General features: G+C 43.3%; 1 protein-coding gene across 1 annotated transcript in view; it reads right to left on the bottom strand.

Moving 5' to 3' along the window:
- Positions 1-14137, bottom strand: part of CACUL1 (CDK2 associated cullin domain 1) — a 51625-nt gene extending 37488 nt beyond the window's left edge. The window contains 2 exon segments of the mRNA XM_037497616.2: positions 13767-13946; positions 13949-14137. Coding sequence (XP_037353513.1) covers positions 13767-13946; positions 13949-14102 — 334 coding nt within the window. The 5' untranslated portion in view covers positions 14103-14137.
- Positions 14138-22771: the final 8634 nt, after the last annotated feature.

Below are 22771 nucleotides of genomic sequence, written 5' to 3'. Positions count from 1 at the left end.
TGAGAGTGTGGGGTTGGGGCACATGTACCTCATTGTGAACACCTGCGGTATGGGTGCACACTCATGCGTGTACACACCTGAGCCAGAGGCCAGGGAGATACAGTGCTGTCAGAAACTGGCCATGAGAGGATGAGCAGCTAGGCCACGCGCCTGAGAGAAAACGCCAAAGCGCCCAGAGAAGACTGTAGTAAAGATTCTTGTGGGGCTGGGTGGCTTGGCTGCCTGCCTGCCAGCCTGCCACCACCACCCCCAACACACACACACCCACTGCTGGACACCTGCCAGCCTCCCTGCCTGGTGTGCCTATGCACCCAGTTCCCTGAGAGAGCATTAAAGGCCTGTAAAACCCACTGAAGGCTCCGAAACTCTGCTGACCCATCTGCCCAAATCCATAATGAACCTGCCAGATGCTTGCTGGCACTGCGTAGACCCGACATGTGGGCTGCCTGGCCACTAAGTTCAAGAAGCTCCAGGGCTACAGTTAGGGGGACTTTTACTTCTAAAACACAGACTTCAACTTTAGCAAATCACCCAGTCAAAGATAAGGAGGGAAAAAAAACTAAAATATTGAGCTCTACAGCTGTAAGTTCGAAGTGAAAGCCCCACTCCAGAAGCAGTGATCGCCCATGCCTCTCAAGTGTCTTTCATAAGCTTTAAAATATCTTTGAAAAGACTAAAACCCAAGTGAAAAAGGCATGGATCACCATAGGAAATCTTAAAGCCTATTTCACCTCCAAAAAAAGCTTTATTTTCAAACATATACATTAAACCCATATACATCTGTTTCCACAAATATTTTTTACTTGAAAAATAACCGGGAAGTCAGTTCAGTTGGCCTTTCATGCCAGCTGTTAGGGATTGTCTGTATCCTCAAAATTCATGTTGAAATTCCAACCTACAGTGTGATGGTATCAGGACGTGGGTCCTTTGGGAGGTAATTAGGCCATGAGGGTGGAGCCCCCATAAATGGGATTAGTAACTCCAGAGAGCCCCAGAGTGGCCCCTTGTGAGGACACAGCAAGATGACTGCCTTCTATGAACCAGGAAAAAGGCTCTCAACAGACTTCAAATCTGCCAGCACCTTGATCGTAGACTTCTCAGCATCCAAACTGTGAGAAATAAATATGCCACTGAGTCCACAGCAATCTGTTACAGCAGCCTGAACAGTCTAAGGCTTTCTTCTCTGGAGACCAGACAATCTGCATTACAATAGCAAAAGAACTGCAGAACACAGACAAACATCTATGGTATTGGTTATAGCTTGATGAACAGAATGAACCGTATACACTCTTAGCCAAAGATTAGGAAGGTGTTTCATCATATTCTACAGTTAACACTTAAAATGACAACCAGGAACCTTTCCTTGGTAACCTCAACCTGAAGAGTAACCACTCTGATTTAAAAAAAAAAAAATTTACAATTGGTTTGGCTTATTTAACATCTGACACATACAACCTCAAAGTGTGTGTGCGCGGGTGTGTGTGTCATCTTGAATTTTAAAACTAGATCCTCCTTAGAGAAATATAATCACTTTCAACTCTGCCCACAAAGTTCACAGTGACCCAAAGAAATATAAAGCATGCAACCTAAAGAACACTAACATCACCACTAAATGGCATGAAATTTTATATTAGATTTTCTAGTTTGAAAATAATGCACTACTTTTTAAACTGTTTAAAGGCATTAAAAAATCAAATGCTTACAAGACCCAGGCCATTAACATAAGCATTTAGTAAAGCAGGCCTTCTGAAGATAAAAGTGAACAAGTCAACACAGTGGAGAATGCAGTGCCCCTAGAGACATTCAAGTTCAAACCGTTTTAAAACCCTCGCATTCTCAAAACATCATGCTGCAAAGCTTAACCCTAGAAACACATATTTGGAAGATCAAGTTCATGTGGCATAAGTACTACTGAGAAAATAGTTTAATTGACCTTTACTAAAATAAGGTCTAAAGCCTGTGGAATAGCTGGATCTAAAGTTCAGGAAATATTATCAGGCTGCCAATAAATAAGAAAATACTACAGCTATACAATTTAGCAGGAATATTTATGTTCAATATATCTAACTTACCAAAACTTGACATTTTATTACCAATCTCCCTCAAACTAGTCAGAAGCCCCCAGAAGAGAAATTCACTGCTACAGCCCCAGCTCCAAAGAGTGACTCACACATGGCAGGTACTCAATTACAGATGTGAAGTAAATTAATTCAATAAGAGTCAAAATAAATGCTTAATATAAAAACAGTCCAAAGCATACTATTTACTAGTTCTGGAATTAAAGCTTAAAGCCTATTTTATTTCACACAGGTAAAAGCAAACCAGGTAATTCCTATTTGATAGTCCTTTTGAGCTGTTTTTGTTGTTGTTTGTAAGGGGAGGATACATTCAGAAAGTATAGCAAGTATTATTTCATTCTTGGCCTGCTGCAAACACTGATCACTATGTAAGTGGTTCTCAACCACTTGAGATACCCAGAAAAGCATGAGCATCCCCTAGAAATTCATTGTACACGCAAACTGCCAGGTGCAACTCAGAATCACTGAATGAGTAAGGGAGGGGGGGACAGACATAATGACTGACATGATACACAAATGTGTGTGCCCTCCAGGCTGATTCTTATGGCTGCTAAAGTTTGAGAACCACATCAATTGCTAGCACATGATTTCTGATTCTGAACAACTTGAAATGGAAAGTCAAATGAAGACTGTCTTCATATCAAAGACTCACTACTTTTCCATATACTTCTGCCCACCAAAAGAGCTGCTTTCATTTAGAATGGAATCCTTAAAGATACAGTTATGGTAATTATGACGCAAGTAAAATTTAATTGGCTAAATTATACCTCAAACACAATGACTTCTTAGATTAACTATATTTAATAACAATAGATAATATGACAGAATGGGGTGACACTCTGGGTTTTCTATTTAACTCTGGCTAGCATATGCCATCTGTAAGGGCAGGAAGACCACAGTGCAGGTTTTCTAATATCCAGCAGACCAGGTAAAGGAGGAGTCAGAGTCCTCAGTGGCTTTTGCAGGCTTTTATTGGGGTTTACCAGGTACACAGCAGGCAGGGGTGCTGAGGGGCCGGGAGGCTGGCAGGCCTCCCAGCCCCCAGCAAGTCTTCACTCTATCTGGGCTCTCCGGCCTTCTCTCGGCTTCTGCTTCTCTTGCTTCTCTCTCGGCTTCTGCTGGCGTCCCCGTGATGCTGCCCTTAAAAGTCCAGTCTCTCAGCCCAGGTGTACCCACTCCAGGTGCCTGCCATCAGGCATGCATTCAGGACCACAGGGTTCCCTCATCTATCCTACTGGCGGGAGGGCAGAAAAGCCTGATACCTTTTACCTACCCTACAGCATCTTAAAAAAAAACAAAACAATGACTCTGGCTACCCCACTGTGTTTGTCTACCAAAAGCAATCTAGTAAATCTGTGCTGGCCAAAACATTACCACTTGGGACAATGTTCTGCTCCCCCAGCACAAGAGGATAACTGAAGACTATCAAATAATGAATAGAGGGAAGCTGAAAACCAAGAAGAAAGCCTGCATAATGGGGGAGGAGGGAGGATGGATTGCTTTGGGAATAAAAGAAAAGAAAGCGGGAAGAGAAAAATCAGAATCAAAGCAAGGTAGTATATTATAATAAATAAGTGGGGCTTAAATCTTTATTTTTATTTTTTAAAAGTTCAGGTATTTTTCTCAAAAAGGAAAATAACTTGGGCCTCCCCAGTGGCGCAGTGGTTGAGTGCTGGGCTGCAAAGCTGCCCGCAGCCTCTGCAGCACCGGTTCAATCCCCAGCTGCTGGCGAGGGTCCCACATGGCGCCCAGACCTCTCCTGCCGCGCCCGCTGCTCCCCTCAGCAGTGTACTTCGGTCCTTCTGCCCGTTCTGCTCCCCGCTCTGGCTCTGGTGAATTCTCTCACCCTCCTGCGCTTCTGCCTGTACCCAGTGCTTGCATAAATAAATAAATAAATCTTTAAAAAAAAAGAAAAGAAAAGAATTTCATACTGGCAAAGGAGATATTAGTTGCTCCTAAGAGAACGGCCCTGTTTTAAAAAAAAAAATAAAAGAAGTTACCAAGTACAAAGCTAGAGGCCTCAATCTCCCTAATTTCAAACTATACTACAGAACTACAGTAATCAAAATAGGAAAGAGAGACAAAGATCAGGGGAAAAGAACAGAGTCCAGAAATAAACCCATGTACCTAGGGTCAATAATTCATCACAAAGGAAGCCAGAATACACAGCAGGGAAAGGACGTCCTCTTCCATAAACAGCGTTGGGAAGACTGCACAGTCACATGCAAAAGAAGGAAACTGGACCACAATCACACAGCACATGCAGAGGTGACTCAAAATGGATTAAAGACTTGAATGTAAAAGCTGAAACCACAAAAACAGAAAAAATATAGGACGTAAGCTCCTTGACATCAATCACAGCTTTGTTTTTTTATTTTTTATTTTTTTGGCTCTATCTCCAAAGGGAAACAAAAGCAAAAATAAACAAATGGGGCTAATGCAAACAAGAAAGCTACTGCACAGCAAAGGAAATCATCAACAAAATGAAATTGCAGCCGACTGAATGGAAGATATTTGCGAATCATATGTCTGATGAGGGGTTAATATCCAAAACATATAAAGTCATATAACTCAGTAACAAGAAAATCACCTGATTTAAAAAATGGGCAGCGGATATGAATAGATATTTTTCCAAAGAAGACATATAGATAGCCAACAGGCACATGAAAGACGCTCAAGATCACAAGTCACCAGGGAAATGCAAATCAAAACCACAATGAGATATCATCTCATATCTGTCAGATTGGCTGTCATCAAAAAGCACTGAGAGAGGGAGGGAGGGAGGGAGGGAGGGAGGGAGGGAGGAATAAATGAACACATTGATGAGAATGTAGAAAAAAGGGAAACCCCAGGTACTCTTGGTGAAAATCCAAATTGGCACAGCCACTATAAAAAACAGTATGGAAAAAACAGTATGGAAATTCCTCAAAATATTAAAAATGGTGGGCCTCCCCGGTGGCGCAGCGGGTTGAGTGCAGTGCTGTGAAGCTGTCTGCAGCCTTTGCAGCGCCGGTTCGATTCCCGGAATATTCCCAGGAATATTCCCACATAATGTTGCAGACCTCTCCTGTCACACCCGCTGCTCCGCTCAGCAGTGTATTTCAGTTGTTTGTCTGTTCTGCTCCCCGCTCTGTCTCTGTTGAATCCTCTCACCCTCCCACGCATCTGGCCTGTACGCCAGCTCTTGTATAAAAATAAGTAAATCTTAAAAAAAATATTAAAAATGGAACTACCAACAGCAATTCCACTTCTGGGTATTAATCGGAAAGAAACAAAAACTCTAATTCAGAAAGATAAACAGCCCTGTGTTCACGGCAGTGTTCTTTACAATAGCCAAGATTTGGAAATAATGTAAGTGCCCGTCGATAGAGGAATACAAAAGTGTTATATAGTTGTATATACCTATGGTGGAATACCATGCAACCTTTAAAAAGGAAACCCTGCCATTTGCAATAACATGAATAGATCTTGAGGAATATTGGGCTGATCAGTCAGAGAAATACAAACACTGTATGATTTCACTTACATGTGGAATCTATGAAACAAAACTTATGGATATAAAGAAGAGTTTAATGGTTACTAGAGGGGAGAGGAATTGGGGTGATATTGGTGAAGGGCATATCAAGAAGTACAGATTTCCAGTTATAAAATAAATGAGTCATGGGGATGTAGTGTATAGCATGGTAATATACTAGAAATTAGAAAAATTACTGAGAATTGATGGGAAATACTGTAGTAGACAGTATTTCAGTATACACCTGAAACCAACATGTTGTATGTCTAGTACTTTAATAACAAAAAGAAGTTACCAAATACTTTAAATATCTTTTTCTTATTGAGGACAAAAAAAACAATAAAAGGTTGCCAAGCTTCAGGTGTGCATGTATGTGGAGTTCTATGTTTTAGAACTTGTAGTTTGCATAATTCAATTTAAAAGCTATGTACAACAAAAAAAGTCTACTTTGATCATTAAGAAATCACTCTTCATAACATTCTCACATCTATGTAAACACGAGTTACATTCATGTAAACTAACTAGATAACACCAATGTCTTCCTTTTCTTTTACTCCTCATTAAGATTTTCTCAAAGGGTTCCTATGTTTTCCACCCCACCCCATCCTACACCCCCACCAATAAAAGGAAAACATTTTGGCCCAGACAGGGCTTGTAAGACTACAAATATAAAATTATATAACCTGCTTTGTATTGCTTCAAATAACTCATTTTTCCCCCCCAAAATACCATAAGACGTTATAGGAAATATATTCCATTACTGTTTTACTGGCTCGAAATCCAGACTTCTCAATTTGAGGAAATGTGCTAGAATAGTAGACTTCATCACCCTACCAAAAACCAGCACAACCTACCAGCAGATGGACATCTACATTTCTTAGAATAGTTACTGCAACATTCTTCTATAATTACAATATCATACTTCAGTCAGTGACATAGCTCCTGAAATGAATATAAGAGATAGTGCATGAAAAGATCAAGGGCTATCAACACATCCTCTATGGCTTCAACTCCAGCTAATCCAAAATCCCGTAATATTCAAATTCCAATAGAAAATATCTGCTCAACTGCGATTACACAGGTGTAAACCATGCTAATTGCAGGTCTGCCAATTTTAAAATTCTGTAATTTCCTGTAAGATTTAAACAAGTCAATCTCTCCATGCCATCAAAACCAGTAAAGTTTAACCTTAAAGTAGCAGCTATAAGGCAGTAAGTGCTACTGAGGAGGAACTAATCTTGCCTTGCAAGACCCTGAGAAATTCAAGACTTGAGGAAAGGATGCAATGGCGGGGGTGCTGCAAGGAGGGAGGTGGGGGTTGGATGTCTGTAGACTAAACAGTAGAAAGAAAAGAGAAGGGTTATTCTGCGCGGAAACCAAAGATAACAGCTTGGGATGCCAAGACACAGTTACGTGGGTTGCTGGGTAGGTATGTGTTTGTAGTAGATGCTCAAATATCTCACCCCGCTTCTCTTTAATTCTGGAATGCCAACCACCAGGAGAAACACACTTTTACTTTCTGCTCCACCTACCCACCCCCAACATTCTCCCAGAAAGGAAGAGTCTTTCCTTAAGAAATTGGACAGTCCCAAGGAAAAGACATTCATATACTAACATCTGACAGTTTCTCAGCACAGCAGCAGCTCTGCATCCAATTAGCCTAAAGTGAATCCCAACACTTACACCTGACAAGGCCCTTATTATAAACAAAGAACAACAATTAGCCTTTTTCACTTTTAAATATGAATTAATAACTAAGAATCACCAGGATTTGCAGGAAGTCTCAGACAGAAGAAAAGGTAGAAACAGAGAACAGAAGAAAATTTTTTACGTTCAAAAAAAGAAGCTTGCTATATTCAGAAAATGAAAAACACTATCATGTGAAAGAAGAAATTCAAATGCCTTTAAAATTAAAAATACAGCTTTAAAAAAAAATCCAATAAGGAAAAAAAAAATCAAGGAATGCTCCAAAACCACTGAGAAAAAGAATGTAGAAAAAGAGTTAACAGACTCATTTAAAAAAAAATTCCACATCTGACTAATAATTTCAGAGAAAAGTGAAAAGAGAAAAAGCAGAGCAAGAAAAATACCGACACATTAATATAAGAAAATATGGAAGAAATTTTCTCAAAAGTCAACTGAATTCTCCTTTGTAACACTTCAAACGTAAAGTGAAGGAGGCAGCACTTTAAAAATTCCAAGGAAAAATTATTTTCAGTTAATAATCTCACAGCCAGTCAAACTGTCAATAAAATGTGAAAGCAGGACCTCCCCGGTGGTGCAAGCGAGTTGAGCACAGCGCAGTGAAACTGTCCACAGCCTCTGCAGCGCCGGTTCCATTCCCGGCGGGCCAGGGAGATTCCCACATGGCGCCACACACCTCTCCTGCCTCGCCTGCTGCTCCCCTCAGCAGTGTATTTCGGTCCTTCTGCCTCTTCTTCTACCTGCTCTGTCTCTCGTGAATTCTCTCACCCTCCCGAGCCTCTGGCCTGTACCCCAGTGCTTGTATCAATAAATAAATCTTTAAAAATAAATAGATAAATAAAAATAAAACAAAATAAAATGTGAAAGCAGCATTTTATGATATGCAAGACCTGAAACTTTCTATCCATACACACTATTTCAGAGGCTACCAGCATGTATCTTGTACACACACACCCCACCCACGCCCCCCACACATGAAAAGACACCAATAAAAAGGAAGGTATCAAGTAACAATCATTCCAGTTCTTTCCAAGTGCCTGAGTGGCATCATGTGCAGTGACTCTACAGAATAAACAGAAACAAGACTGAACGGTTTCATAAGCAGACAAAAATATTGATTAGCTGAACAGTCCGTAAACACCAGCGACAAACTATTAAAAAGTTTTAGGAATAATTTCAACAACAAAAAAGTATGCAGGTATAAATTTAAAACTTTCTGTTCTTCATAATAAGACAAGCCACAGAGAAAACACTGATAAGACGTATTAGCTGGCATAACATGTAGCCAAGACTTATAATGAATTCTCACCACACGGTAAAACACACAACACAATAAATAAGCCAAAGATCTAAGCACACTCGAACAAAATCACCTGGAAGGCCAATAACATGAAGCCCACTACAAGTGTAAAAGGGAAATGCAAAATGAAACTACACTGAGATACCACTACTCACCCTCCAGAAAGACTAGCAGTATCAAGAATGTGAAGCCCACAGGCTAGAAGTTTCCAGTAAACATGTGACGCAACCGACCTGGTATTCTCATACTTTGTTGGTCGAGATGATTACGTACAACCAACCACTTTGGAAAAGTTTGATAGTCACTCATAAACACACAGGTAATAGGCGATGAAGCCGGTGGTATTATGCGAAAAACCACATCAACATAAAACCGTGTGCATTTTTGATAGCAGCTTTATTCATCGCAGTCAAAACTGGAGACAATCCAAGTAATCGCCAACTAATGAATAATTTGTGGCATATCAAAAATAAAACTCAGTCACAAAAAGGTATTGCTGATGCATGCAAAAAAGAACAAAGATAAACATAGAATGTATGATTCCATTTACACAAAAACCAGTAAAACAGAAAGGACATCAGTCAGTGTCTGGGGCCAGGGACAGGGGTACTGGCTGCAAAACGTCATAAGCAGCATCTCATTGGTAGAAATGTCCTCTCAGTTGCAGCGGTCGCCTTTGCAGAGAGTCCTCCAGGGGCCCCTGGGACTCCTACATGGCTTGCTGACTGTGCAAAGACCACCAGGATCTGACCAACTGCTCTTCACCTCGACCTCTCTGTAGCTGACAACCTTGAAAGATGAAGTAAGGTCTCCCCCTGGCTTCCTTGCTGCTTTCTATAAAAGGAGTAAATGCCCCAAGTTTAATATTATTCAGTTGAAATACAAGCCCACTGAGGGCACATCCATGGCCGCCATACCGTGTGGCGCCCCGGGTTTCTTGGCGGTAAAGGGAACTGCACAAACGTGGTGATTTCCATGCTGTCAGCTCTACCGAGGAATGGATGACTTGCTGTCTGGTGCAGGAGTCTCCGGGCTTCCGCCAGCATCCAGTCACGACAGCAAGGGGCTTTTAGGCTGCCCACACCAGTTACATGAAGCAAACCTCATTCATCTACATATCTAAAATGGGTACACTTTACTGAATAGAAATGGAAGAGGAAGGAGAAAAGGTGTAGGAGAAAATAGGAAATGAAAAAGAGGAAGGGCAAGGAAATGAGGAAGAAAAAAGAAGGAAGTCAGGACATCAAAAATTCCTCAGTGCATGGAGGAATGAATCCAGACTCATAAAGACAGGGAGAGGATGTCTATCATGTCCAGCATGGACATACACATAGACACACACACACACACACACACACACACACACACACACACTTTTAAACTGTCTCTGAGGAGCCCCTTCACCAAGGAAGTAAGTACACTGGAGAATGCAAAACTATCCTTGTAAAATGCTGTCCTGGCTGTCCCTTTTTTGTTCTGGGTTAAAGATGGGCGATACTGCCATTAAAAGGGGCTCCCTACTCTCAGCAGGATAGTAAGAATCACAGTCTGACACCCCAGAGACACTTAACCCTGGGCTACGAAGTGGGTGTGGCTATCCTCGAAGTCTCTGAGTGGCCTGCTCTTTGGTGACGGCTAACCATGGCGTCCTCAGGAACAAGGGACGGGCAGGAATTGCACGAGCTGTATGACAAGCTGTATAACGGAGAGGGAAGAGGGGGGAAGGAGGCATATCAAGCAGGGGTCTGACTGAGCAGCCACAATGGAGCGCTACGACATCCCCCCCCCCCCCCCCGCCCCCGCCCCGCCCACGCCCAGACGGAGCCTGCCGGCACACACAGAGCCTCCGGAATAAAGGAAAGGATGGGGTCCGCCAAGGACTCAATAAAGTCCCACCGAGAGCAAACTTAAACATCCTCCTCCTCGTCTTTTCCCACAGAACACGCAGCTACGTGTCAAGGAGGCTGCGCATTTGAGAAAGAATCGCTTGGGCTTTTCAGGGGTTGCTCAACACTGGCTCTAAGCCAATGCTAACCCTTGGGGACCAAATGTCACTGTGCTGAGCCATTGAGATCGGTTGTGGTGTCACAGTGATTAACAGTGTGCTGGCCTCAATCCCGCTCACGGCGGGCCCAGGGGATTCAGGGACCCAGCCCGTAATTTCTCCGACCCGCTTTTCCTGAATTTACAGTTAAAGGCTCTATCAACTATGAAATAAGGGCTAATGGTTAAAATCCCCTAGGTCCGCCCCTTCCTACCAAAATAATAAACCCAAGACAACAGCAGACCCTTCTGGAAATTGCATAGGAAGAGAGCAACTTCAGAGACTTACGACACAGAGATGGTGACTGTCAGGACAGCCTGGTTTCAGTTTCACGAGCCTATCTGGCCAGCAAAGAGGGGAAAGGGCTTGGAGAATAATGGGATTACTGGCAAATCAAGTTCGAGTGGAGACTGCAACCGTAGCTGCTGTTCCTGGAGGGTCTGTACTAGGACAGATCAACACATTCCCTGGGACCTAGAGTGCATCTATCACACTAACAAATGCTTTTCCAGTCTTTTCCAAAAACAGACCACCAGAAGCTCTTTTCATCCGACAGTCCTGAAGCACACCTTCACTGTCACAGCCCAGCCTCCGACTCTGCAGCTGTCATTCGTTAACTAGCCCACAGAATGTTGGAGCATCTTCACACCTCACACGCCCACTGCTATGCTGTTAGTCCTACTAGCAAATCCTCTTTTCCCCTGTCCCCACATTTGTTACCATACAGATTTCTACTTTTTGCCAACCCGACAGGTGGGGTACACATCGCATTGCTATTTTAATCTGCACCTCTCTAATAATTTCAAACACCTCTTTCTATGCTTGTTTGATTTCCAATTCTGTAAACTAGTTAATACCCTCAGCCTGTTTTTTTCTGCGAAGTATTTTTTGTCCATTTTATTGCTGTGTAGTTCCTTGTCTCGATAATAATCCTTGCCAATTTTAGTGACTGCAAGTGACTTCTTTCAGCTTCTGCTGAATGAAAATCTTCAATTTGTATATATCCAAAGTTATTACTTTTTCACCTTTATCCGTTTTTGAAGCTCTAAGAAGTCCATCCAAGTCCCTAGGCAAAGGACTTCTTCAATGAGGTCTTCCATTAACTTCACAGTTTATCCTGACACATTTAGGTTAGGTCTTTAACCTATCTAAAGTCCATGCTGTCTGTGGCGGTAGGTTTGTTTTTCTTACAAACAGAAGGCGCTCTCCCTAAACATGACTCACCTGTCCAGTGATTTATGAGGCCGCCTTTAGCTTCCGTTCCTGAACACACAGGTAAGTCTCTTCATTTGTTCTCCCAGTCTGCTTTTCTGCCTCGCATTGATACTACAATCTTCTTACTACAACCTTGGGTCAGGATCTTTTTGATAAGGAAAAACCCCACCAAAACAAATCTTTAAGATTAATTTAACTATTCATAAACTTTATCCCACCTGCCATGTAACTCTTAGATTTAGGTTACTGAGTTTGTCAAACTAGAAATTTGATAGTATTTTGGCTGACTGGATAAATTGGAGAAAACTGACATTCTTTTAAGTCACCTTACACCAAGAGCTAGGGAACTTTTTCATTTATTATTAGGCCCTCTGCAGTTCCAATTAAAGTGTCAAAGTTTTCTCCTTAAAAGTCAGCTTATTAAATATTTTTTAATTCATGAATTTGTTATCCATTTCTTCTGAGAGCAGCTTTGTAGATTTTTAAGAATTTATACATTTCCCCTAGGCTTTCAAATTAACCTACAGTAATTCATCAAATTCTTTTAAGAAATTTCATTTGTAGTCATTCCCCATTTTTTCACTCATTGACTTTGCTTTTTTTTCTTCATCAGTGTTACCGGAGTTCTGCCTAGCTTACAAATCCTTACAGAACAATCTTCTGGTTTGATAAGTCTTTCTTTTATTACTAACTTCACATATCTGCTCTTAGTTTTACGGTGTTTTTTGAATTTTCCCAAGTGAACTATGCTTTAACACTAAAGTAAACTTCCTTCAGCATTTAGTCACCCTGCCAGACGTCCAAAGTCTGATTTCATCACATAAACTTCAATACACAAACTATGTAATATAAACAGTTTCTTATGTATGCAGAGTGTGGTAAAAGTGGCGTGTAAATTTGACCAACCATCGCTACCTATGTCTCTGACTGAAGCAGCACGGTGAAGGCCAACCAAACCACACACAAGAAAATGTGTAAGGCTGTGACTATACATCCGAATCAAGGCAAACATTCTCTGCACAACTAATTGGACAATTACTGGTACCGCTGGATAAAATTAGTAACTAGGAATGAAATCGCCAGTTGCTTTACCAGATGCCATTCAAAACTTGCAGTTATTAATAGAGAAAAATCTGGCTGTGACGGTCAATAACTACCACCACCACCTCCAAAACAACCCACCCAAAGCAAAAGCACTTTATTCCTGTCCTCGCTGGGGCAGCGGACATACATCCTGGCTGGGTCAGCTTCAGATTGCAAAACAGATTCTGGTCTTGACTCCTTCTGCCTGCAGCTGGGCCTCACGGCGGACCCCTAACCTGAAGTTCAACATCCAAGAGAATCTTGGATTTGTGAACATGCTTAATAGCTGACTCTCCAGGGCAGGCTCTGGAAAGTAATTTTATACATTATTAGCTTCCAACGGGATGTGGCAGCTCCCGCTGCATCGACGTGTCTCCAAAGCCCCCCCCCACACCCCCTACCCGGGCGCCCGGCGTGCGCCGCAGGAGGCGGGAGCGAGGCGCAGGTATATGGGTCAACTTTCTCATTCCTGACTTGTGTAACGCGGACAAGCTGAAAGCGCGAGCTGCCAGATTTCTTTTCTCTCTGGATGCAAAAATAAAATAAAATAAAATACTGAAAGGCCCCTCGGGCCTCGGGCAGCGCATTTCACAAACCTCCACGTCCGCGAGTGGAACTTCACGGGGCGGGGAGGGGCCTCCCCACGCCGAGGCGGCCGGGGGCGACCGGGGTCGCGTCGGAGACTGGGGGGGGGGACCCCGCGGCGCCCCCAGGCCGGCCAGGCGCGCAGCCGGGCGCGGGGAGGGCGGCGGGCGGCGGGGGGGGCGCAGCCCCGGCCGGGAACAAAGGAGCGGGCGCCGCGCGCCGGGGCGCGGGCCGGGCACTCACAGAACTTGGAGGTGGAGGTGTTGATGTTGATGGTGGCGCCGGGCGCGGGCGCGGGGGCCGCCTTGGCCGCGGCGGCCGCGTCGCAGCTCTTGAGCATCATGATCACCCCGTTGGGCTCCGGCGGCGGCCCCTCCTTGGGGCCCTTCCTGTCCACGGCGCCCGCGGGCGCCGCCAGCAGCGGCCCCCCGGGGGCTCCCGCGCCGGGGCCGGGAGCGCGGCGGGCGCCGGCGGGGGCGGGCGGAAGCCGTCCGCCGCGGCCTCCCAGTTGTTGTGGTTCTGGTCGTCCATCATCGCCTCGTAGCTGCACCACTCCTCCTCCTCCATGCTCTCCTCCATCCTGAGGCCCGCGCCCGCCGCCGCGCAGGCACCTGCCGCCCGGCTCTACCCCGGGCAGGGGCACGGCGGCCGCCTCGACTCACATCGCCGGGGCGGGCGGCGGGCAGGGGCAGCGGCCGCCGGGCCGCTCTCTCGCCGCGGGGCCGGCTCCTGGCGACGCGCTGACGGCGGCGGCGCTCCCGGGCGCGGGGCTGGGAGAGGCAGCCGTAAAGCGGCGGCGCCGCTCACGACATTTTACGGCAGCGCCCAACAGGCAGTTGGAAAGGGCGGCGGGGGCGTGGCCAGGCGGGCACGTGGTGCGGGGAGCGCGCCTCGCGAAGGCCCAGCGACCAGGGGCGGGAGGCGGGAGGCGCCCGGACGCGAGCGGGCAGAGGTTCCGCGGCCTGCGACGGCCCCGCGCCCGGAGGGGTGGGGCGACGGGCCCGGAGCACCGTCGTCGGCCCCGCCCCCGGCTCGGCCTCACGTGACAAGGGAGCTTGTCTGCGCTTGCGTGTTTCTGGTTACCAGGACAACAGGGAGCGGGCCGGGCGCTGAAGGTGCGGGCCGTGAGCCCCCCGGCCCGGCGGGGTCTCTGGGCCGCTGTCGGTGCTTTTCTCGGGATTCGGGGCCCTCGCGCCGCACAGGTGCTGGAAGCCCGGCCTTTGCTCGAGGACGGAGCCCGGGGGCCGCCGGAGGGCCCGGGTCGCGCTTTCTAAATGGGTGGGAGCGCCCGGGGCGGCCCTTGAGGCGCCTGACCGCGAGCCTCAGCCTGCTGGATGCAAACCCAGAAACACGAGAATAGAAAGCGAAACGTCGCTGGTTAGCGAAAAAAATAATGCATTTGAGATATGTTCCTTAACGCCGCCACACACGGAGACCAGACATTTTAAAGCGAGAAATGCCAAGTACGCTGCTTTGCAAATGTGACTACAAACACCCGTGAGAGGCTTGGGGGTGGAAGAAAGAGGATGAGCTCTAATTTCTTCCCTTCCTCAGAGGAGATCTGCGTTCTCGAATTATAGCCGTAGCAGCATATTATATGAGAATATGTGTTGTTTATTGCTCATTCTAGATACTGGTGATAAGGAAGTTGCCTTGGAAAATCGATTATTACGTTGAAGCTAGTAGGTAATAAATATTTCCCCAGATATGTAATTAGTGTGGGGAGAAGAATCTCTTCAGTCCCTGAGAAATTGTGTCTCTGATGTATCTCAGTGTCCACATTTGCTTCAGCTTGTCTACCTATGTTTCCCTAATATATTCTGTACTAAAAGTTGTTACCAATCATTTAGAATCATTTAATTTCAGACAGTTCTCATATAAATTAATGGTGTATATACTTTTTTTTATTTATTTATTTTACTACCTGGACCTGAAACGTGTCCTGGAATTTTGGGGGGGAATACAAAAAAAGGGAAAAATTTTTTTTAATTAAAACACAATTGAGTGAAATGCTACAGGGTAAAAGACTAACCTCAGAATGCCCAGCACAATAGGGCTGAAAGAAAGAAAACTTCATAGTCTTTCAGACAACTGATAGTTTGTCATCCATAAACTTTCTAGGTAGGGTGTGTCTGTGTGAATAAGAAAAGTTTCTACATAATAAAAAATATACAAGGAAGATACATAAATGTGTCTGTAATAACATGGTCACAAAATAGGCAAAGCAAAAATTGATAAAGGCACAAAAAAGAAAGAGAAATCTACCAACAGAGTAAGTGCTTTTCCACATACATCACTAAATATTATAGATCGCAGTGGGTTGAATTGTAACCCCCAAAAAGCTGGGTCCCTGTACTAATTAATCCCTGGAAACTGTGTTATTTTATAACTTAGTTATTAAAAGTGAAATCCCCTTGGGTTATGCATAACCAAGTAGGACATAAGCCTACTAACAACTGTCCTCAGAAAAAGGCAGGGGGAGATGGAGCAAAGAGAAGACAGAAGAGGCATAGACAGAGAAGAGTAAGAGGTGGTATACAGGCAGAAATTGGGGTGATGCAGTCTCTCAAAGCTGGAAGAGGCAAAGGATGGAATCTCCGCTAGAGCTTCCAGTGAGAATGCAACCCTATTGCTCTCTTGATTTCAGATTTGGGCTTCCAGAACTGTGAGAGAATACTTTCTGTTGTTTTAAGTCATCCTGTATGTGGTAATTTGTTACAGCAGCCACAAGAAACTAAATACACAGATCAAAGGGAATCAAACCCTTTAGAATACCCGAAGATTTGAATAACACAACTACCAAGTCTGATTGATGGATACATAAGGAACATTGCATTTGATGACTGAAGAAAAGACATTTCTTTCAAGAATATGTAAAACATTTACAAAAATTTAACCTACTGGGTCATAAAGTGAGTGTCTCTACACATCTAATGATTGGTAGCATAGCAACCCACATTCTCTGACCAATATGTATTAAATTAGAAATCAATAATCAAGAGACATCTTGTAAACCACCACACCTCTTCCAATCAACTCACGGGTTACAAAATCATGATGGAACTTAGAAGATATTTAGAACTGAAGGGACTGGTATTATCATAGTCATATAACACCCATTCTAGTAAGGTCCTACTCCAGGAGTTTTACCCAGCACACTGGGGAACATTAAGCCCTTCACATGTGTACTGCCAAAATGATCAATGTTAGACTTTTTTTTTTTTTTTTTTTTTTTGCTGTGACTGGTTAAGCACACCATTATGGAAAAATCTAGTAATGGTTGGACCAAAGTTGTCACTGACAGGGTGCAACTTGCCATAAATAAGAAGAAACACTACCTTCTGAAGGGAAACAACATGAACATTCTGGTAACTTGCTGATTTCATGGCTACTATAAGACATTGTTACATTACATTTAAAGACATATTTAAAAAGTTATAAACTTATCATCTTTGATGATTTGTCCTGGGATATAGCAATGGAGGATGACATTACTAGCAACCATTTACCCACTATATATGTAAAATATATATGTTAAGTATAAATCTGGATTCTACACATTAAAATGTTTGCTTAGACATGTAGAAACAGAAAGTGTAGGTTAAAATTGCATAAAACTCAATGTTATTCATTGGCTAGAAGACTGATAAGGTCTAGAAAGGGCAAAGGTGAGGTGTGGTCCTATCTAGCTCCTGTTCTGCTTCTCAGTCTTGTCCTTTTTTGAAGGCTTCATTCTCAGGCTGCCAGCAAAATGGCTATCACAGACTAATGCCTCATCCACACAATGTCCAGATGAAGAGGGCCCATGACTTCTGGAAGCTGTCTATTATGAGTAACTTCTTTCCTAGAAGCCCTCAGAAAAGACCCTCTCAATGTTTCATTAGCCCATTCCTGAATCAATCTACATGGCACACAGACCTCTGTTCCAGACCTGTTTCCTGGAAAGGATACGGATATATTTCTGGAAAATAAGACCCACTTCTGAAACCTCAGTGGGACTGGCTCCTTAAGTACATTGGCTAAGAAGGGAGGGTGGATACATACACAAAAATTGGAATCAAGTTGGGAGGTTTAAATGGTTGCTAAGAAGGCAAAATGCCCATTATAAGCCCAAATAGCTAATCCCCCAGAGTTTATCCATTGCATAACATCATCCCAACCCACCTCCTCCCTCCCTTTCATAAATACCTCATTAATAAATATATTTGTGGGAAATTGTATAGGTACTGATTAAAATCAAGAAAGATGGAACATGTTCTTATTCTATTCAAAATAATTATGTGGCTAATTGTCTAAACAGTTAAGACTTGGAAGGGGACACACAGAGACTTTCTTATTAACAATTAGTCTTTGAGTGGCTTTAAAGGCCTCCATGTCACCTTTACCACAGAATAATCATTGCAATTTAATATTTTTGAATGATAAATGCATGATTTAAATCCACTTGAAACCTTACTTCATATCGACAGTCCTTTCTTCTGTTGCAAACACTTAAAACATAGCCTTCACTATGAGATGCATTTTCCCTAAGAGAAAGCAAAGTTTGTGATTGCTGCTTTTACATCTTTTTATCTATCCTACACACCTCCTTCTTGCATTGTTAGTGAAGGGTGAAATTGCTCAGAGTTTAGCAAGAAGAGGAAAGAGATACATGTGGCTGGTGAGTCATAAAAACTAATTGAATCAGAAAAGGTTGTGGCAGACAACATACAGCAAGATAGATGATTTCTATTCATTGCTATTTCATTTTTAAATTTACTGTTGATTTCATGAAGGTATTAGCATGGAAAACTTAAGAACTTTGATCAACTGTTTTAACATAGGACTGAATTCTTTTTTAATCCCTAGGGTATTATAGTGGTAACAACACAGCATTTGACAAAGAAATGACTTGTGAATGTGTAATGCATTTGGAAGTCTAAAGGCAAAGTTTATTGGAATGATCTTGGCTAAAGGTAAGAGATTAGGGACGTGCAAATAACCCAAGCCTCAGTGCACTGTCATTACTGCTGATATTAAACTGGTGTGGCCACGTGGGGCAGTATTCTCTGTTAGGGATTTCTTTCCATGTTGAATGTTCCTTTCTTTTACATTGTCAGCATCTGTATTTTATTTTTTTTTAAAGATTTATTTATTTATACAAGCACTGGGTACAGTCAGAAGCGCGGGAGGGTGAGAGAATTCACCAGAGCCAGAGCAGGGAGCAGAACAGGCAGAAGGACCGAAGTACACTGCTGAGGAGAGCAGCGGGCAGCAGGAGAGGTCTGCGCGCTATGTGGGACCCTCGCCGGTGGCCGGGGATCGAACCGGTGCTGCAGAGGCTGCAGGCTTCGCAACCCAGCGCTCAACCAGTGCGCCAACGTGGAGGCCCAGCATCTGTATTTTAAATGCCATGCTAGTAGGAGAACAGACATAATGTAGCAGAATCACTCCACTAACCTGAAGAATTTAGGAGTTGAAGGAAACGACTTTAGGTAGAAAGAACTGTAGGAAAAAAGACTTTTCCTAAAGCACAGTGGTGGCAATGTCAGGGACAGGGACAGGCTTTGCCCTCTCACTCAGTCATTCACAAATATTTTTGTGTTCGGGCACTATGTTGGGACTACATCAATAAACAGACAAAAAGGTTTTCTGACACCCAGGAGTTTCCATTCTACTGGGATGCCAAGTATTAAACAGTTACTTTCTTGAACCAAAACATGACAAACACTATGGAAGGAAACAGCAGGTGCTATGAGAGGGCACAACAAAGGAAATTACTTTACTTTGTATAATCACGGAGAACCTCTCTGAAAAGGTCTATTTCTGCTATGACTGACAGTGGGTATTATACTTAATGTAATACATATACACGTTGATTTTCAATGATGTGTACCTGAAACTTACATAATGTTATAAGGCAATCTTCCTTTAACAAAAAGGTAGGTAGAAGTTAATCAGAAACAAATTAGAGAAAATTCCAGAAGAAACCACAGAATATAAAAGGTGTTGACATCATCCTAGAACTAAAAGAAAGGAAATGAGACTTGAGCGAAGGGCAGGAGAGGGAAACGGATAAGGGCTTAAATGGCTTATGGGCGAAGGGTAGGAATCACCAGGTTATGCATGTCCTGGTGGGGAATCTGTGTTTCTGTCTGGATGGAGAAGAGGTGAGGAAGTTCTCTAAAGATGTGATTTCTTCAATCAAGGCAACTAACTGCCCTGAGGGGAGTGGTCTATAGGGAAGGAAGGATTGAGAAGAAACCACCATTTCTATAGGGGCTGTTTTTGACCCCTAGAGACCAAGATATAATCTAGAGAAATATTTTAACAATTAGCATGCTGCTGCTGTCAATTTCCATACTCTGGGAGAGAATCATGGCAATACTTCAAGCAAAAGATGACGGTAGCTTGGACTAGGAGGAAGTTCGAGAGCTTAGAAAGAAGGGGCTGCAGACTTACAGTGGTGTTAGAATGGAGAGGAATTGGATTAAATATTGAAGGTGAGGGAAAGAGGACGCAGCTGCTATTGTAAACCTGGGTAGCTGGCCATCCTCATCCAAAGCAAGGTTGTTATCAGATGCACACAATGGAAGAAGAGTTGGGTGAGCAATGGAAATCCTGAACCAGTCATGGGCTCAAAGCTGACTATGAAAATAAAGACAGATGGAGCAGCTGGCTGGAAAGAAGGTGGAGTTGTTTATGAATGGGAGGGCTCCATGAGGTTGAAGTGCTATTGCAAGAATGTCTGTTCTTAATCAAGAAACAAGCAGGATAGGTCATAACCAACAAGTTGAATGCTTGAATTAGAAATTCAGTGTTGCAGCTCTACACCCTACACCCTCAAAACCAGAAGCAGCTGCTTCAAGATGCAATGAAGTTTTCTGGGTGGTGTCTACCACTGACATATGAGACAGTGACATATCAGAGGGCAGGGAGGATCAGAGCAACAGCAGCACTTCACTGAAAGAAAAGACATATTAATTAACTTCTGAAATCCCTTCTACTTACATAACAAAGTATCATTTCCCTGTTACACTAAGTGCCATTTTTGTGTTCTAACTCCCAATCTTGGAACTTCTGGCTGTGTTGAAGCATCATGATTTAACTGAGACAAGACAGAAGAGATGCTCTTGAAAAATTAAGTAAAACAATAGAAGATCCTCAAATATGAGTCAATTTATTTAAATAAAGTATTAAACTATTAACTGGAAAATAAAATCACTTTTGTATTTGCACTGCCCGCAGTTATTTGGTGTGGACTATTGTTTACAAAAGAAAACTGTGTAGGGGGCCTCCCTGTGGTGCAAAGGGTTAAGATGCAACCTATGAAACTGTCCGCAGCCACTGCAGCAGGAGTTCGATCCCCCCTCCGGCCAGGGAGCAACCTACATGGTGCAGCAGACCTCTCCTGTCTCGCCCTCTGCTCCCCTTAGCAGTTAATTCAGTCAATCTGCCTGTTCTATTCCTCACTCTGTCTCTGGTAAATCCTCTCACACCCCACACCTCTGGACTGTACCTCAGTTCCTGTATGCATAAATAAATCTTTTTTTAAAAAAACTGTATAGATTGAAGTATATTTCACTTTGTAAAACCTCAATTTTTAAAGAAAATTTTAAAGGAAGCAAAATGTTTGCATCATTATGAAGAAGACTTGTATAAAATTTCTCCAAGCTAATGTCTGCAGAGACTATTTTTGGCCCTTGAAGATCAAAATGTAATCTGGAGAAAGATTTTAACAAGTAAAATGCTGCTGTTGTCAGTTTTCTTATTATATCTCAACGCTGAAAAGTTTGAAAGGGAAAGACTTTAAATTACTGTACGAATCTTGATATTGCTTTTAAGATATAGTTCAACTCATGATATAGGTGACAGCAATTTATGTAATGAAATTAAAGTATTTGAACTATTTCCTGCAACAATAACTGATCACATACAACCTAACCCCATCAAAACGTTACCGATTAAACTCATGATATATCAAGGACATATGCATATATACATTGAGCTCATGGTTCATTTCCAACCTAAGTGTTGCTAATTGACAATCCCACTTTCTCCAACCTCAGCTGAACAGTTTTTCCATTTTGAAATTAATGAAAAAGAACCAAAGACCCTAACAGCCATACTGTCCCCAGAAGGTTGTCGAATTAGTTATTACTCTCAATAGAACACAGATTATGAGACAGTCTTGATTATAACAACATAATTAGTAATTTACTTAAATGAAGGCAAGAAAATTAATGTTTATGGAATAAACATAATTTATGAATTATGTGTATATATTTTATTATGTATCTAAACAATAGGCTCATGGAAAGAGCACTCAGACATACATCAAAATAGTTAAATTCAATCATCTTTGCTACCTTACAACTGTACAGATACTTTTTATTTTGTCATCACACGCAAGGGGCAGGACGAGTGATTTAACAGTATGAAGGCTGGATGGATAACATTTAAATATTTGGACATACAGACCAGCTCCCTTTATACTCTTGCTGCAAATATTAGAACTGTGTCTGGCGAGAAAGCCAGGGAATTAAGACTCCATGGGATTGGAAGGCCCATCCAGCCCTCATTCCCTCACGAGAATGACAGCAGGAGCTGATGTGAAGAAGAAGGAAGCCCGGAAATGAAAGGAACAAGATCCGGAGATTCTCACTACGGGGCAGAAGGGTGGAAAACGACAGGCTCAGTGGAGCTCTCGTTGGGGGAGAAAGGAAGATACCCCCACCTCCTTATTGGAGGAATATAGCATGTGAGAAATGAGTCCCCCAAGAGGGATCACCATGGAAGCCGTGCTCAGGGGATAGCTAAGCATGAGCTTAAGGCAAAGACCTGGAGGGGACACTTGAAGGAAAAAATACATGAAAGAAGTGTTCTAAAGGCGTGGCGACAGGGACTGTGCAGGAGGAGAGGGTGAGGGATGCAGCAGGAGAGAGGTTGCCGAGAAATTTGGCGATGAGAATTAAAGTTATTTCTTGCACATTAAGTGACGGCACCACATGGAGAGGTCCAATGGACCCAGTTCCAGTGGAACATTTGGGGAAGGGAACACCTGGGCCTAACACAGTTTAGCTCTGCCTGGAAGGGGTGGGGGAACCTTCCTGGGGGTGAAATTCAGGACTGGCCTTCTGCCATCAGCCAGCACGGACAGGTGCCAAGGGCAGCACAGCGGCTGGCAATAGTGAACACAGAACACCTGGCTCTTCACGGCCAGTCAATCCAGGCAATTCTCGTTGGCATTTCCGGCGACAGGAGCGGGA

This window comes from Talpa occidentalis, unplaced genomic scaffold, assembly GCF_014898055.3.
Source record: "Talpa occidentalis isolate TD23 unplaced genomic scaffold, MPIMG_talOcc4v2.1 talOcc4.8, whole genome shotgun sequence".
In the NCBI taxonomy this organism is placed as follows: Eukaryota; Metazoa; Chordata; class Mammalia; order Eulipotyphla; family Talpidae; genus Talpa; species Talpa occidentalis.
Note: the sequence above shows the minus strand (reverse complement) of the source record. Positions and strands in the feature narration are given on the sequence as shown.